This window comes from Ictalurus punctatus, chromosome 7, assembly GCF_001660625.3.
Source record: "Ictalurus punctatus breed USDA103 chromosome 7, Coco_2.0, whole genome shotgun sequence".
Lineage (NCBI taxonomy): Eukaryota > Metazoa > Chordata > Actinopteri > Siluriformes > Ictaluridae > Ictalurus > Ictalurus punctatus.
Window position 1 is genome coordinate 14,525,100 of NC_030422.2, and position 17,587 is coordinate 14,542,686.

General features: G+C 38.9%; 1 protein-coding gene across 3 annotated transcripts in view; it reads left to right on the forward strand.

The window, feature by feature from the left end:
• LOC108267570 (nuclear factor 1 B-type) overlaps window positions 1-17,587 on the forward strand; it is a 93,491-nt gene that overhangs the window by 65,330 nt on the left and 10,574 nt on the right. For 2 of the 3 annotated variants that reach the window (XM_053681280.1, XM_017471770.3), the window contains exons 7-11: window positions 986-1,120; window positions 2,362-2,546; window positions 5,725-5,863; window positions 6,220-6,302; window positions 14,874-14,953. In XM_053681280.1, the coding sequence (XP_053537255.1) occupies window positions 986-1,120; window positions 2,362-2,546; window positions 5,725-5,863; window positions 6,220-6,302; window positions 14,874-14,953 (622 nt within the window). The remainder of the gene's footprint in view (window positions 1-985; window positions 1,121-2,361; window positions 2,547-5,724; window positions 5,864-6,219; window positions 6,303-14,873; window positions 14,954-17,587) is intronic. The other variant, XM_053681281.1, reaches the window with a different exon arrangement.

Sequence of the window (17,587 nt, forward strand, 5' to 3'; positions counted from 1 at the left end):
GATGTTATGTCTTCTCACTTGCTCTCTCATCTCTCTCTCTCGCTCTCTCTCTCTCTCTCTCTCTCTCTCTCTCACACACACACACACACACGCAAAACAGTTGACACACAACAGTGTGTTTACATTTACATGCATCATTAAGCTCCTACTCTTACTTTTTTTCTCTCTCTTTCTTTTTCTTTTCCTCACCTCAACTCTTCGCTTCACTTTCCCAGAGATCCAACCAGAGACATTTTCAAAAGCAAGATCAGCATCTCCTGCACAAACACCGAGTTAGACAGGAAATTTTCAGAGTTTTCGAGTCTACATGCAAAGTTTGTTCGTTTTTTTTTCAAACTGAATCAGATGAATAGCTCTCCTGCTGATGAGCAGAAATAAAGAGTAGAGAAAGAGAACACGAGTGCTGAAAGTTCTCTCTGGTTCACCAGTTATAACTATTTTACATCAAGCTACTTGCTCCTTATTAAAGGTTCACGAAGGGCACGTTCAGGGCTGTAGCAAAGCCCCGATTTATAGCTGCTTCTAAATGTGATTGGTCCGGTGGATTTGTGCCAGAATCACATTCCATTCAACTCTTTCCTGATTAGGATTGCAAGCATGAGTCGGCAAAATCAATGACGTCAGTTATAAAAAATCATCAATGTACATTTTCATTTCCAAAACGTCACTAGAAGAACGCTCTGGTATGCAAAAGTGTACAGGATGAAGAATTAAAGGAAGTGGAGGAGATTGTGCACCTATACACACACACACACACACACACACACACACACACACACACACACACACACACACACACACACACAGACAACAGAAGTGTCATTTTATTGGCTACATCTAAAAGTCTTTAATAAAATAAAATAAAAATATGATTAATCAAAAGATTATATTTTGCTGCAGTCATACTTCTTATTTGGATTGAACTGACTTTTAAAAAAAATTTGTCTCCTAACCCTTCGTAACTGTGTGCATGTCTCTCCTGTAGCTGAGATATCTTCTCCCACTATGAAGAAGGCGGAGAAACCGCTGTTTAGCCCCACCTCTCCACAAGACTCCTCCCCCCGCCTGACTACATTTCCCCAGCATCATCACCCAAGCCTGACCAGTGTTGGTCACAGTGGTACGTTTTCACCTAAACACATCACACACCACCACACAACACACACTCTTACATGCTCAGTCAAGAACACATTCTAGATGCTAAAAACAGGTGTTGTCTCAAACATTTGAGCAAGCCGAGTGATACACACAGTGAAATGTCCCTGTGTGGTTATAGTAAATATAAGTACTCTTGGAACGCCGCTCGACCAATCAGATTGGTGGACTTGAAGTAACTGATAAATCTCAAAATAAATAAATATCAAAATAAAATAAATCTCAATCTACTGGTTTACTAACAAATTGGCAAACTGTGATGAATAATGTTTTCGGGAGCTTCTGGATGTTTTCTTAACTTGACAAGAAAAGGATGAAGAATGAAAGAAAGGTACGATACAGTATTATTGGTACAATAATAATAATTATGTTGGCTTCTCATATCTTCACAATCTATCTATCTATCTATTTATCTATCTATCTGTCTATCTAACTCTGCAATTATTGGCACCCTATCTACAGTCGCAGTCAAAATTATTCGACCCCCATTGCAAATCAGGTTTATTGTCAAAATAAAGCTGTTTGCAATGAACAAATCAAGCAAAAGCAACTGAAATAGTTCAACACAACTAAAGCTTCAAGTGGTTTCCCCAAATTCAACGGATCTTTGCAGAGTATTATGTAATATGACATGTTGTATTGTAATAAGTAATAAGACATATCTAAAAATTTTAGATCCAAAAATTGGAGGCAACTTCGAGGAGCTGATTTTATTCGATTGTGAATATAAAATCCAGTTTTGGCAATTTATTCAAGACAAAAAAATTCCACGCAATATTACATCATTCTTGACTAACATAAAAAACACCAACATTTTTTCTTGTTTTTGCTGTATTTCCTGAAATAATTAGCAATGATATCAAATAGCACAGAGAATCCTGCTAATTAATTCAATACCAGGTGTTAAAATAAAATAAAAATAAAAAACAATTAGCCCTGTGTGTATACTGAAATAATTATTAAAAAAAAACAAAACACTAAAATGGCATCACAACAAATAGCACAATTAGACAAAACATGATTCTTATAAATGTTCATTTTATATCAGGATTTAAATCAGTTTCACCGCCAAATAAATAGAACGCTATCAAACTTGATGACTTTTTAGTAATGTCACGATCACACAGAACTAGATCAGTATAGAGAAACTGAAGTGTTAGTGATAATGGCTGATGTGTGTCCTCTGTGTGGTATGTGTGTGTACAGTGATCTCTACGAGGAGTCCTCCCCCTCACTCTCCACTGCAGTTTTCAGCTCCTGCCATCCTCCCTCCTGCTCCATCGCCCTACTTCTCCCATCCCACCATCCGTTACCCTCCGCACCTCAACCCAGCCGACTCGCTCAAGAACTACGTTCAGCCTTACGATCCGTCCAGCCCTCAGAGCAGCCAGGTGAGCGCAACCTGCCAATACACACAACCGACATGTTGTTGTGGGGAAAGCTTAGGAACTCTGATCATTTCCATGGATGTGTGTAGGTGTGCAGAAGAATGTCTTCTTTCCTTACACGCATCCAGCCACAAGAGAAAAAGAAGAACCCCCCCCCCCCCCCCAACAGTCCAACAGACTGACACGCATTAACATGTTTAGTGCACAGAAGCCCAAAATTGCGCAAACCCCCTACTTTCTGTCATGCACTAGCATGAGTGTGATACACTTACAAGTTGAGGCTGGTTCATAACTTCCAGTTAGTCTTTAAAATGAAAACGAGCCAGTCATTATTCAACTGTCAAAACGTTGTTCAGGATTTATCAAGTTGTTCCCTCTCTTTCTGCCTTTCCTCCAACTTGCTCTTTCATCCCGCGTCTGGTTTTCTCTTTTCGTGTGTATTTCTTTCTCCCCCTCCTCGCTGTTACTCCCTCTGAGTCGGGCTGGAGTTTGATTAACGGGACACATTATTTTGGTACAGTAATTGACCCAGTTTAGCTAAAATCATTAGAGGTTTGCTCAGTCGGCTCCTCTCAGCTCAGCTCTAAAGCCGAGAGCCAGGCGGAGCGGCGACCTCAGGAATGCCACGGTAACAGCATTTACTGGGATAAATGAAGAGAGTAGGAACAGAGGAGGGGAGGGCGAGCGTCTACAAAAGCCAGTCAATAAATGTTTGAACCAAGAAAGCCGCTGCTCATTAGCTTAATTCGCATAAGAGCGCACAGCTTTGCAACTTTACCCTGTGAAGCTAGTACCATAGTACCATCAGTATCTGGAGTTTAACACATTAGTTATAAACTGAGATTCAATACATAGTTAAAACTTGTCAAAACATGTATTTTTGAATTGTTCTTCAATATGTGGTTACTCCAACCAACACTTGTATTAAAAATACTTTACCTCTTTAACTCCTGGCCTGTTATACAGATATTCTTCTTAAACCACATTATTTAGTAACTGTCATGAATTATTTACAGTAAATATAATAGTAAAAGTAGTAGTTACAAGAGTGAGGAATGTACCTGTCTCTGCAGAATTTGTGCTAACACTTCACAATGACAGTACATGAATAGTCGTGCACTAATACATGAATTAATACTTACTTCGACATGAAGTAATGATGAGTTAAGTTACGTACTAATCACAAACTAACAAAGAGCTCACCTTAACTACACGTAACGGTAAACTAAATCAAACATGCTCTATATGAAAGTATATGAATTAAATGTGCATCATTTTAATTCGCTATATGCAAATACGTACACAAACATCACTGGATGGCGTTGAGAGGAAATTATTGGTGTTTATTATTATTGCGTGTTTCTACGTTCGACAAGGAGGATCAATGTAAATTCTGAAAGTAATCCAGCACCATTCAGTGATACATATGGCAAATTATATAAACAATTTGAAATAATGTATTCTTTCTTATAGAGCGTGTTTGATTTAGTTTACCCCTAAATGGTACATAATACTTTAACTAACCAACATGTATTAACATACTTAATGTGGTCATTATTGACGCATAAATTCATGTCGTAGTTAAGGTTAGCTCTTCATTAGTTCATGATTAGTACGTGCCTTAGCTCATCATTAGATTATAATGAAGTAGGTATTAATTCAGGTATTAGTGCATGATTATTCATGCACTGTTATTGTTAAGTGTTAGCATATTTCTATAAAATTACTGATTGTTTTTCTATTATTGTGGGTAGGCTGATTTGTTTAGACAGTGCCGTAGTGAAGCTCTGGCCAGCGTCCTGCCTGCTGGGCTTACACTGACTCCACTCCGATGACTGACTGACAGACTCTCGCTGAATCTCTTCTGAAACCACTTTTCAGTGTTGTCTCTGCCAAGCAACCCAGCCAGCCTCAGTCAATCTTAATTATATTCACAAAATCCCCTACAAAAAAAGTCGATTTGTCCAAACATTTTCTTAAGGGAAATTTATACTCCCTCGCTTTCAGTGTGACGCTGTCGGGATTTGACAGTTACCTTCTTTCCTCCTGAGTGTAAATTAATTTTGATAGCACCGTTTTATGATTCTTGAAACTGGAGCAGGTGTGGAAAGCCCAAAAAAGAGAGAAGATTTGATACATTTAGCATCGTAAATCTACTCAAAGCATCCGTTTTTGGTCCGGGTAGAATGACCAGGAGTGTGCCACCTTGCTCGCTGCTTGGCCGAAGTCCAGCAGAGGTCTAAAGCAGAGCTTATAACAGTTTTGGGCCACAAGGATATCCAGGCTAAAACGTGTCCACAAAGCTCCTCTGAATACTTTGACTTTAGTTTCAGTTACAGTCTGATAGACACCCAGAAATTCAGCCCTGTTCACGTGTGAACAGAAATATCACTAACACTTAAACTGATGTAGTTATAAGACCAGAACACATTGAAATGCTCATGAAAAGTGAAATGAAATACTTGATACTTCTACTCTGGGTAATGGGGTTTCTCTTGTTTCTACCCAGTGATGTCAGAGTTATATATCCAGATCGAGTGAACTGTAGAGGAATGGTTGTGAGACTGGGCGAGGTAGAGCACATGGGGGCTGTTACTAGGGAGAAAGCGGCGGGAAACGATAAAGGTCATAAATATTTGGCGTTGCCGGGGTCCGGCTCTCGGCGGGGGGAGCTCGCTCTGCAAATAACATGGTGAATATAATTGGGTGGACGGGGGCCAGGATGTTTTTATGCTTGCTTTAACGCAGATTATATTACACCCTAATTAAACATTCTATTCACACGGGGGAACCCCACCGTCCCCATTCTCTTTCATAAAGGCCCGGTTGAGGTTTGAACTTAGAGCCCTGCAAAGTGAATTCTGTAGCGTCTGTCTCCAGCAGTCCAGTCTCCCCCTGCCTCTTGCTCTCTGTTGCTTATGTTCTCTCTCTCTCTCTCTCTCTCTCTCTCTCTCTCTCTCTGTGCTTTCTGCACTATTAATAATTGAGATTGTTGCTCAGAAAACCTGCACACAAAAAAGCAACAACAGAATTTTATGTTTTTTTCCCCTCTGGAAGATGGATGGAGTTTTATATTGTTGTGAAAGATTTTTTTTTTGTTGTGCAACAAGTTTCTAATATACCCCTATGATTAATTGTGTATGTGTGTGTGTGTGTGTGTGTGTGTGTGTGTGTGTGGCAGCCGAACAGCAGCGGTCAGGTGGTGGGGAAGGTTCCAGGCCACTTTACCCCAGTGCTGACACCATCTCCCCACCATGGAGCAGTCAGACCCGTGTCTCTGTCCATGCCGGACACCAAGCCAATCACCACATCCTCGGAGGGTGAGCGCACACCCTCACACATACACGTGGATACTGTAGATTTGTACCTGAACTGCTGCTGCAATCATAAAGACTGTCCTGTTCTCATCACAGTACTCTTATTCACAATATACTCCTACTGAGCAACACGCTTTGTACTCTTCCTCATGTCATCTCATGGAATTTCCTTGATACTGTTTTATTGCTCTGCCGATTATTGCTGTACAAATAAAACTGAAGTGAACACACACACACAGTAGTATGACATTGTTTGTTTTCAGACGGATCACATTTAAGCACTTGTTTTGCTTGAACGTGTTTGCATCATTGTTAATGAGTTTGTGTTTATGTGTGTGTGTGTGTGTGTGTGTGTTTAGGTTATTCAGCCCCTGGCACCCCTACCGCTAACCGTTTTGTAGGACTGAGCCCTAGAGACCCAGCCTTCCTTCACCAGCAACAGGTGAGATGCTACTCATCCCTCTCTCTTTTCCCCTCCCTCTGTTTCCCCCCTCTCCCTGTGCTTTTCTCGCAGCCCTTTCCAAATCCCTACCCAGCTGTTCAAGGCTCACTACAGGTATCAGAACAGACAGACAAGTGTAACACTGCAAATCATACACATCTCCTGTCTCTCTGTGTCTCCTCTCTCTGTTTCTGATTCACCCAAAGAAGCGGGAAGTGTTGGTGCTATTGAGCACCCCTGACTTTCAGGATTCCTTTAAAATACAACTGCTAACACAGTAAAATCCCTAGTGCTGAATTAACACCCAGAGTGTTCATTTGAGTCCAATGGACTTATATAAACATTGTAGGGTGTAAATTCAACACTCTGGGGGTTAAATCAACACTGGTGATTTTGCTGTGAATATAATAATAATAATAATAATAATAATAATAATAATAATAATAATAATAATAATAATAATAATAATGTTTTAATAATAATCAACATTAATCTAATTACATTTGACATTAGTATTTGTGGTTAACGTGCAGTCACGCAGTGTTGAAGCCAACTAGGTACAGGACCAGGTAACTGCCTAAGAGAATTGCATCCATAATGTCAGAAAAGTAAATATCTGATTTTTTTTTTCAAGAGCCCCGTCAGATTTAAATGACGGAAGACATAGCACATAATGTCCTACTACATGTCACATGTGTGCTTCTGAAAATACCATTGCCCCCAATATAAAAGGTCTCCCTGGCTATTTCTTTTAGCACTCTTGATCACAATTATTATATGATTGGAATATCTGACGTCTTTTTCCTTAGTTTAGCCCAGTAGAGTTCTCATCGATGCATGTATTCTAGGAAATTATTTCATATTGTTTAATGAATATATTTGTCTGTCACATGTTCAGATCGTATAGGTCCACTATAAGTAATGTTTTGTTTTGTTTACAAAAAAAAATTATTTACAAAAAAATATATAGTTTTTTAATGGATGACTTGGAGCTAAATATTCCAAAAAGCAACCAATAAGAGTCCAGCGTAGGTGGGAACTCCTTTGATACGGATTAAAAAGCATCTCTGAGGGATTCCTTAAGAAATTAGCTGAGAAAATGCCAAGAATACATTTCTGACAAAAAGGGGGTCTACTTTGAAGATGCTAAAATACTCAATTATTTAGGATTTTTTTAATCACAACGTAATTCCCATAGTTCCGTTTGTGTTATTCCAGAGTTTTGATGACTTCTAAAATGTGGGGGGAAAAAGTAAAAATAAAGAATGAGTGTGTCTAAACGTTTGACCGGTAGTGCAGGTCAGCGTTGGGGAAAGAAACAGATCCCTTTACTGTGAGAAACAGTTTAACTTCACACCACAATGTTCTCATGGCATCTAATACAACATGGTGTAGTGTATCTCAGATTCAGAACAAAGATTAAGAACAAAAATCATCAATCATTTTGGCATATTTCTGGAGTGCTGTATGGAAATTCTGGAGTTCTAACTTCATGTACGGTTTTCAAGTCATGTTTATTTGTTTGGGTTTAGCGTTCTCCTACAATGAATTCACATTAATACATTTTTCTTATGAATTTAATAATGCAATACTGTTTACTTTTTTTAACCGTTAACAGAAAAGCAATGAATTTAATGAGAGTTTGGCTTAGATGACGTTGAGCAAAGTGGGAGAATACTGTTATAAAAGTAGAAACAGTTCTGTGTGTGTGTGTGTGTGTGTGTGTGTGTGTGTGCGGCAGTTCTGTTCAGCGGGAAAGGCCCGGTTCGAGGCTAGAGTTTTCCACCCTCCTCTAATTGAATTCATCTGCACGTGGCTTCATAATAATTAGTGGTTTTCTCCTGCCTTGCTCCTGAGTTAGAGTAATGGCAAGTCTTTTCGCTTTTATTGCTCTCTGGTTTGGCAGAGCTGGACGAAGACTGAGACATGTGTTGCTCCCCACCACAGATGTACTGTAAAGCTCTGCGCTTTTTAAAAGACGGAGAAAGTTCGCTCCTTGATATATATCTTTTTTTTTCATATGGGTGTAGCCCATGAAACCTCTCTTCTCCTGTCATGCCACAATTATCTTAAGTGTTAACATGTTTTAATTCTGCCAAAGCTTGGACCATTAAAGATAATTACATGTGGATGAAAAGAATGCTGAAACAGAGGTCACACTTTTATGGTTAGAAGATAGATGGCTAGATAAAGCGACAGAGGCAGCCCCATAGAGAGAGAAGGATTGAGGTATGTACTGTATGTACGCATGGTTGGAAGAATGTCTCATCTTTTAGTGCGAGGATCTCATGCGTGCAGATGTGCAGTGGTTCTGCTAGTGTTTACATGTTTCACCGCATCAGCCACACACACTTAATGTCTTTTGTTTCAACCACAATACACCGAATAAGGAGAAGTGCTGCAAACAGACATATCAGCTATTCATCGTGTTTATGTAAGCCGGAGCTTTTATGCGCGCCTGCATAGTTATTTGTATAGCGCAGACCTGATCCATGTCGGACCTGTGGCTTTTGAGAAACTTAGCAGGGTAAATAACGTCGCCAGTATACCCTAGCCTTTATGCAGGGTGATTTATCATAGGTTATAATGAGTTGTATTGACACCTGCATTCCCCTGCCGGGCCTTTGTTGGCCGTGTGGTGTAACACGGGGGCCGTATGCATTACAGTCGTCACCGGGGAGTCACCTTACAGCCGTACAGCCGGCCCTTCCCAGCATGCCGTGGGGCTTGGCACTCCCTGTAGCCCTGTCTGCAACCTGAGAATGATTGTCTAGACTCCAGACGCTCGGCAGGGCCCACTCACTGTGCTGATGCTCGTTCCTCTCTGTTTTCTCTTTATCTCTCACGCCGGTGCTCCTGTTTATGCTTTCTTTCCATTCTTTGTCCTTTGTCTTTCTGCTTCTCTCTCTTTCTCTCACTTGCTTTTAGTATCTTTTTCCCATGTCTCACTTTCCTCACTCTCTTGGTTTTTTCCCCCTCCTCTATCTCTCTACTCTTGACTTGTTAACCCCCAATTAGCCATTAAATAGAATGCAGATGGAGGTATTAGTGTTTAGATTCTTGTCAGTAAAAAAAAAAAAAAAACAGGACGGTTGATATATGTTACAGTGTGTACATGCATGCACGCACTGTATATATGTGCAGAGTTGGGTATAACGTGTTACTGTAATCTAATGAGTTCTTCAGATAACGCAGTAATGTAATTCATTACATTTTAAATTTATGTCATTTGATTACAGTTACTTGTGTCAATAAAATGACGTTACTTGCGTTACAAATTTATTGTTAAGAAAACAATATTATGTAAAATACATTTTTAAAATAAATCATGTTTTGCCCTGAATATTTTTTTCTTTAGCCCCAAATAATTCTCCACTTGGAGCGGTTTGTCACTACATAACTTTACGTCAGTAAAAGAAGACGGCGGTGTTGTAATTTTGTATCTTCAGTGAACGGAGGCGAGACCAATCAGACAGGGTTTACAGAAAATACATGGAAACACTCGTGTCTTATTGGCTGACAGCTCTCAATTCTGCCAAACACTAGCTCATAGAGAAAGATCATGTACTTAGCATGGCACTGTAGCAGCTAAACCCAGATAATGATAGCTTAGCTGTGCCTCCCCTTGGTTAGCGACACCAAACTAGCCTAGTTAGAAAAGTTTTATATTTTATCAGTCTGGTAGTCCTACAAACAGTGACAACACCCGAGGCAAGGTTTATGATAAATCCAACTTTTTCTGAACATTGCTACAGCTTGCTACAATTACTGAATGAACTTTGAGTTTCACTTTGTAGTGTATTTCTGTAGGTTTGATAAGTTTTGAAAGTAACTTAAAGTAAAATAAAAGTAAAGTAATCTGATTACTTTTTACATGCAATAATCAGTAATGTAATCAGATTACAATTTTAAAGTAGTAATTAGTAATCTGTAGTGGATTACTTCTTTTGAACAACTTACCCAACACTGTGTGATCGCCTTTCCTGTCGCTGAAGCGACAGCTGTTTGAGCATACCTCATTTGCAATAATTATCTGTGTACACAAGGGCTTTATAGTAGCAGTCGGGTATGACCAAATTACCACTTAAGATTTTCTAGTCTTTCCAGCTTTTCTTCCCAGCTATACAAGTACAAGAGTTTTACTCCTTGGGCAGGCCCAAAGAATAGTCTACATGCCTTTTCAAAACAAAATTCTTTTGGAAAAATTTCTTAATGCTCAATTAGATCCAGTTTTCAAAACCATACAGTCAATGACTTTTTTTGTGTGTCATTGGGCTGACAAAATAGAGCAGGAATTAAACTATTTATTTATTTATTTTTAATCCATGTGGTTAGAATTATTAATAGTTAGTAACTAGCAATGAGCCACTTTATTGAACTGTTGTATAAAAGCAATATCACACTTGCTAATTCTCAGTACAACAGCAGTCTTGCTCATGCGATATTGCTTTTATACAACAGTTCTATAAATGCAACATGACCAAATATTTTGTTTATTTTTGTTCTGTGAATGAAGATATTTTCTAAAGAAGCCAACGGTGGATTGCGTGTTTCCATGCAATGCACAGAATGACTGACAGTGCACAATAATTGTAGCAACAGTTTCAACATAAACTATTGCTAGAATTAGATTTTTTATTTTTTTTTGTAGCACAGACAAGCGGAGTGATACACCCAGCGAAATTTCTCAGTACTGTTGTACCACGTATCAGCACTCTTTGAACATCCAATCAAATTAGTGGACCCAAGCTAATTGTCGTATAATCTATAGTATACGTTCAGTCTCAGTTGTGAGGACGTTATAAATGTGTCTTATTTTATGAAAGTATCAAACATGTATCAAATAGTTATATCTCTTTTAGAACATTTTCCACATACACCCTCTTTATAGACCTGCACCATAGTCATCTGCTTTGTTAGGTTTATGGTTGAACAACTCTGATCACGTGGCCAATTACATCACCTCTATAAAAATGTTCAGATCAAATCAAAGTTGCCTACAGTATAATTATAACTGATACCATCCCATTCCATAAAAAGACAACATTTTTAATGTTTTACAAACTCAAAACTACAATAGGTTAATCCATGTATATGATGTCTCAAACTTGTCATAAGATATAGGTCATGGATGCTGTACTTATCTAACATAAGACATAGATCCAGAGGATTAAGCACAGCTTTTAAGTGGGCGTGTGGTTGGAAGTGCAGCTATTAGGGCTAATGGCCACTTTCTCGTCTCGAGTGAAGAGCAAGGGTCATGACCTTTTTTTTTTTTAACCATATTACCATATGAGAAATTTGTGTTTCCTTGGACAGGTCCAACTTTCATAATGTAATATATATGACTAAAATAGATGGATCTTACAGATTTTACATTATGAATATAATTGGGATTCAGGACTGGATTATAGTTCGTGTGGAGAGTAACTATATGCACACAGACAATATAAGTCGAATGAAAACACCGACAGACATGCAGGCAGATGGTCATAGTGTGTGAGTGTTACAATGGCATTGTTGTTCCACTAGGCCTGTTTGTAGCTCACTTCTCGCCCATGTACACTTGGGGAAAATAACAGGTGAATTCACATATGTAAGTATCAGCACACATACACATAGAGAAACACGAACACCTGCTCCTGACTGAGGCCCCTGTGTAAAGTGCTCATCAAAACACAAGCGAGGAAAAGATTTCATTATCCGTTCTCCCTAAAGGCGTCTAACCCTTCTTTTACTCGCTCTCGCTCTCTTTTCAATCCCGGGAGAAAGACGTAGACTCACTTCTGGGACTGATCGCTGATCAAAATTGTTTGGTTTTATCTAATGTTAGCGCGCTTATCCAGTCCCCACACACAGCTGTTCATTAGTGCTAACTTGGCTGAGATGCACCTCTATGATCTGGCGCTGCTATGGACAGATGGCACCTACAACTCCAGAAGCATTCACGAAAAGCTTACCAGCTCCTAATTGATGACCCGAGTCTGCATGTTTGGGCCGTGCTGTTGTTATTTACCCGACACTGACATATCAGGTGATATTTGATCAAGCTGCACCTCTGTGAGTAAGATAAGCTTTGGTGTCAGTTCAGCATGAGTACTTTTGCGGGCATATTATTACGTTTTGTAAATATAAGCGTTGAACAAATAAGGTTTTTGTTGGTTCAGGTGTCCTGCAATGTCAATATTACATTTCACATTTATTCATGTAAATTTATTTTATCCAAAGCGACTTGCAAACGAGGAAATACAAGCAAAGCGATATATCAAGCGGAGAACAATACAAGTAGTGCTACAATACAAGATCTTTTAATTAAGTTCTAGAGAAATAAAGTGCACATAGTCGAGGTGGAATAGCCAGTGTAGTTTTATTGATTTATTTATTTTAATAACGTGGGGGTTGGAAGGTTAGGGGTTAGTTAAGCACTCACGGAAGAGGTGGGTCTTTAGTTGTTTTTTTGAAAATAGTGACAGATTCTGCTGTCCGGATTGAAGCTGGAAGTTCATTCCACCGCTGAGTATTGATCATACGTTGCTACAAAGTGAGCTTTAGGAGTGTTGTGATGTCAGTGACAGACTCCCTGTTGTTGTTTTTCACCATTTTATTTTGTTGAGTTGTTGAGGTGCAGTTTTAAAATCCTCGAGAAAAAAAAAAAAAAAGTCCTCATGTGAACTCTTTTCCAGGACAGATGTCCTTGAACTTCAGTTTATGCATTCGCACTAATTACGGCACTTGTAGTTCCTTTTCAGCACATATTGTGTGTGTGTTTTTTTAATGTAGGGGGAGGGGGGGTCTACCAAAACAGGACGAAGGAATGCCTGCCACTGTAACTGTCTGATAGCTGACCTCGACTTCGCCCAAAGCCATTGTTTTCTGGCTTTAACACACACACACACACACACACACACACACACACACACACACACACACACACACACACACACACACACACACACACACACACAAACTTGTGTGGGGAAGTAAATTTGGCAGCTGTACTGATGGAGGTGGATATCCGCACACTAACAGTGTGAAACTGAGTCACTCGGGTTCTGAAAAAAATAATCATAATAAAATAAAAAATTCTGCGTCCTATATCCAGTCATTCAGTACATTCTGTTTCATTCTCCATTACATACATGCAATTCAGTTCCGTTTCAGTGCAAATGAATTTTCTACATTTTTACTACATGCTCAAAACACTTTCTCTGGAAATATGTTTTTTTCCAGCATTTCTTTTACATGAAATTTTCCCCACTAGTTATTCAGTGGAAATTGTATTTATCATTCATACTGGCACCTGCCATAACTCGGCTTCTGTACGGGCAGTGAAATCCCAATAATTTCGTGTTCAGCGTTAATGCTTGTGCTCAATCTGCTAATTCATGTGGCTTTCACTCTGGGAAATGGATATTTTATCCAGCCAAGCCTCTTTGGGTCAGCGCTAAAGCATCTGTGGTGTAAATATAGAAAATCAATTATTTGCCTTCCTAGATTTATTGGACTGGAAATGGATTTATGTTGGGAACGGTACAGGCGCTGTTCCAGAAATGGCCAGTGTTATTGATTGAGAATAAGTGCCACTGAATATTCAAAGAGTGAACGGACCTGGTTAAAGCTTGTTTCGAGCCTGTGCATCCGATAACCGACAGTACCGCAGGTGGGCAGAAAGGATGGCAGGATATTCCGCCAGGCATTAGGGAAATGGATAGATCGGCGAATTGGCAAGTTCTTCCTTTGTTGTTTTTATTGCACCGAGCTCACAACGTTTTGTTTGTTTAATAGACTATACTTTTGCGCTTGTTGCAGTCTCATTCCTACATTATCAGTCCCTGTGTGTATGAGCGTCGTTAAGAATACGTTCGTATGCTCTCTTCTCCTCGTGCATCCATGTTCATATTTTTAAGCCTTTTACAGGTCAGTGTAAAAAGGAAAAGTAACATCTTTGACACCACATAGCATGACCATATTTCAGTCAACCCATCTGCTTGAACATGTCTAACAGCAGCTTACATGACGAAGTGCATGCACCAGATGGAACGCACGTCCCTGTTCCCATACAGAAGCATTTTGGCACAGATGAATGATATCCATGTAACCCAGCCCTTAGTTTTGTAAACTAACCTCTTCTTTTGCTTCCAGGAAAGTTAATGGTTACCCCATTAATGTTGCATGCTGCATATAACATTTGCTGTTTGTACATTTTTACATTTTTCAGGCACATTTTTTTTTCCAGGACTCTGATTAATTAAATATAATATTTGAATCAAAGTAGTTGAAATAGAGAATTAGGCTAATTTCATTCTAACCTGTGGTCCAGGAACTGAGTCGAAAATCTGAATTAAAATATTATAATTTATACATTCAATCAGATGTTAGACTAATATAATATATAATATATAATATACAATATAATATAACATAATATTTTAGAAAATAAAAAAGAGCAAGTTAATCATGTGTGTGTAGTTTTGGCACAGACTGCTCCTGGCCTTGTTGCATGCTAAATGTGTGTGTGTTAGTACCGTTGTGCTGGCCCCGTTGTCTGACTGAGAGGTGTTTGATTGACAGCTGAGGATTTGTGACTGGCCCGTGAATCAAAACGTCAGGTCTTATGGCTCAGAGGAGGCTTTGGGGATTTCTTGGCAAAGGTAAAAGTTTCCTTTATTTTCAACCCACCTCTCCATCAAGTTTCTCCTGTGTTCTTGTTTTATTTGCTTTTATCGCAACCATGCATCATTTTTGCAAATGCACACTTTTTAAATTTCACCCTGTTCATTTAAGATTTTTTTTTGTCAAACTTGCATTCTACTATTTACAGTTTCACTGAACAGATCTTCAATAAATATTCCCAGTTACAAGAAATACATTTACTATCCACTTTATTAAAAACACTTGTACACCTGGTCCTTCATGCAAGTATCCAATCAGCCGGTTACTGTATATGGCAGCAGCGCAAAGCATAAAATCATGCAGATACAGGTCTGTTAACTGTTTACATTAGACAGTGATGCAGTAATCTGAGGCTAGAGGCAGGCACAGGCTTGCTGAAATTGAAAATTTTCCCATCTTCAACTGTCCAGTTTCATTAACTGTAGCGTTAGATCCCTGTATTTGGGAACTCGATGTAGCCCATCCTTTCCCAGTTTTGATGTGTTGTGCATTCTGACATACTTTTCTGCTCACCATGGATGTAAAGAGCGATTATATAAGTTACCATAGCCTTCCTGTCAGCCTGAACCATCCATCTATCCATCCATTTTCTATGCCGCTTATCCTACTGGGTTGCGGGAAACCTGGAGCCTATCTCAGGGAGCATGGGGCACAAGACGGGGTACGCCCTGGACGGGGTGCCAATCCATCGCAGGGGAAAATCACATACACATTCACACACCCATTTATACACTACGGACACTTTGGACATGCTAATCATCCTACCATGCATGTCTTTGGACTGTGGGAGGAAACCCCAAAAGCACTGGGTTAGGGTTAGGGTTAGGACGAAACCCCCACAGCACGCGGAGAACATGCAAACTCCACACACACACAGGGTCGCGAAGGTGTGAGGTGAACATGCTAAGCACTAATCCACCGTGCGCCCCAGCTTGAACCAGTGTGGCAATTTTCCTCTGACCTCTCTCATCAACAAGGCTTTCCCGTCCACAGAAATGCTCGCTGTATGCGAAAATTCCAGGAGTTTCTGAAATATTCAACCAGCCCATCTGGCACAAACAGCCATGCCATGTTCAAGTCAATGAGGTTTGATGTGAACATTAACTGAACCTCTTGACCTGTTTCTGCACGATTATATGCATTGAGCTGCTGCCATATGACTGGCTGATAATTGTGTGAATAAGCAGATGTACAGGTGTTTCCAATAAAGTGGTTACTGAGTGTATAAAACAATAGATTATTACATGTAGATCTGGATCGATAAGACTTTGAGACTTTAATAAATATTTCACATTATTGTTGATATTCACATTTTTTGTCATTTTTAAAAAAAAAATTTGGTAAGGAGAAAAGGGAAAGAAGGCAGCATGATTCAGCAACTTTGTTGAATGTAGCTCGTGTCAGGAACGCTGGTGTCAGGAACATTTTAAATTCCAAGAAGTGCATGTCAGACATGACTTCAGTATTTACACCTTCATTGAAACTTCAGATTACATCCTTATGACTGTTTGCCCAAACTAATACAAGAGAATGTGCCAAAAGTGTCCGAGAAGTCTTTGAACCGTTTTGAACCATTTTAACAGGTTTTTCCCACGTGTGCCTTCAGTTCAACTTCAACTCTTGCAATTGATTGACTTCCATGGAACCAGGCTCTAGAAAAGCAATAAAAAAGTAGCTTTTAGTGAAATTCCTGTGTCACTCATATATCTTAAAAACAGCAGGAGCAACCTGGATAACATTTCTTACTCCTCTTTTGTTTTGTCATATACCACTATACGATTAGATCTTTTCAGCCCACAGTATGATGCATATAATAATAGACTTACAAATAAACATTCTTAAGGTGTTATCTCTCAAATATTTGTATTAATAATGATACTGCCGTGCTATAATGTTCATATATTTTCCTCAAGTAAGCTTTTGATACCAAATTCTCAGGACAATAATAGAAAGCTAGTGTGTGCTGGTAATAGCTAGACAGCATGCTATGATTCCTGGATTAGTTTACTATGCTTAACATTGACTGGCATTTTTCATTTAAGGGTATGTGTGTGCACATGTGTATATTTGTTTGGGTATTGGCAATATGTTTAACTTTACCGTCATATTTCCCTCTAAGTAAAGACGTTTGCATATAATTGGCCTCCTATTTGTTTTGGCAGTGTGAAATCAGCCTGCACTGCCAAAACAAATGGCAGAAAAAATGACAGCGTCAAACTAAATAGTTTACATTAATAATTGTAATACAAATAGTAATAAAAACCAGTATGTTGTATTGGATTTTTCCTGTACAGAGACACCAACTTTTTCCATAACACATGCTGTTTTAAATCTGTGAAGAAATATATTAAACATCGAGAATGGTGCATCAATTGATAAATTGTTTAAAAAATATATATATATATATATATATATATATATATATATATATATCCGAAGTGGGCATTCTTTAAGATTTTGGGAGTTGGCCTATCGTGAATCTTCTTCTGTCTCTTTCATTTTCATGTCATCATACCATATTCATAACTATCATCTGACATCACAAGTTTATTTTTTTCAGTCTTACAGATACAATTGTTACTTTGAATTACAGTTTATATGCTTACAAGACC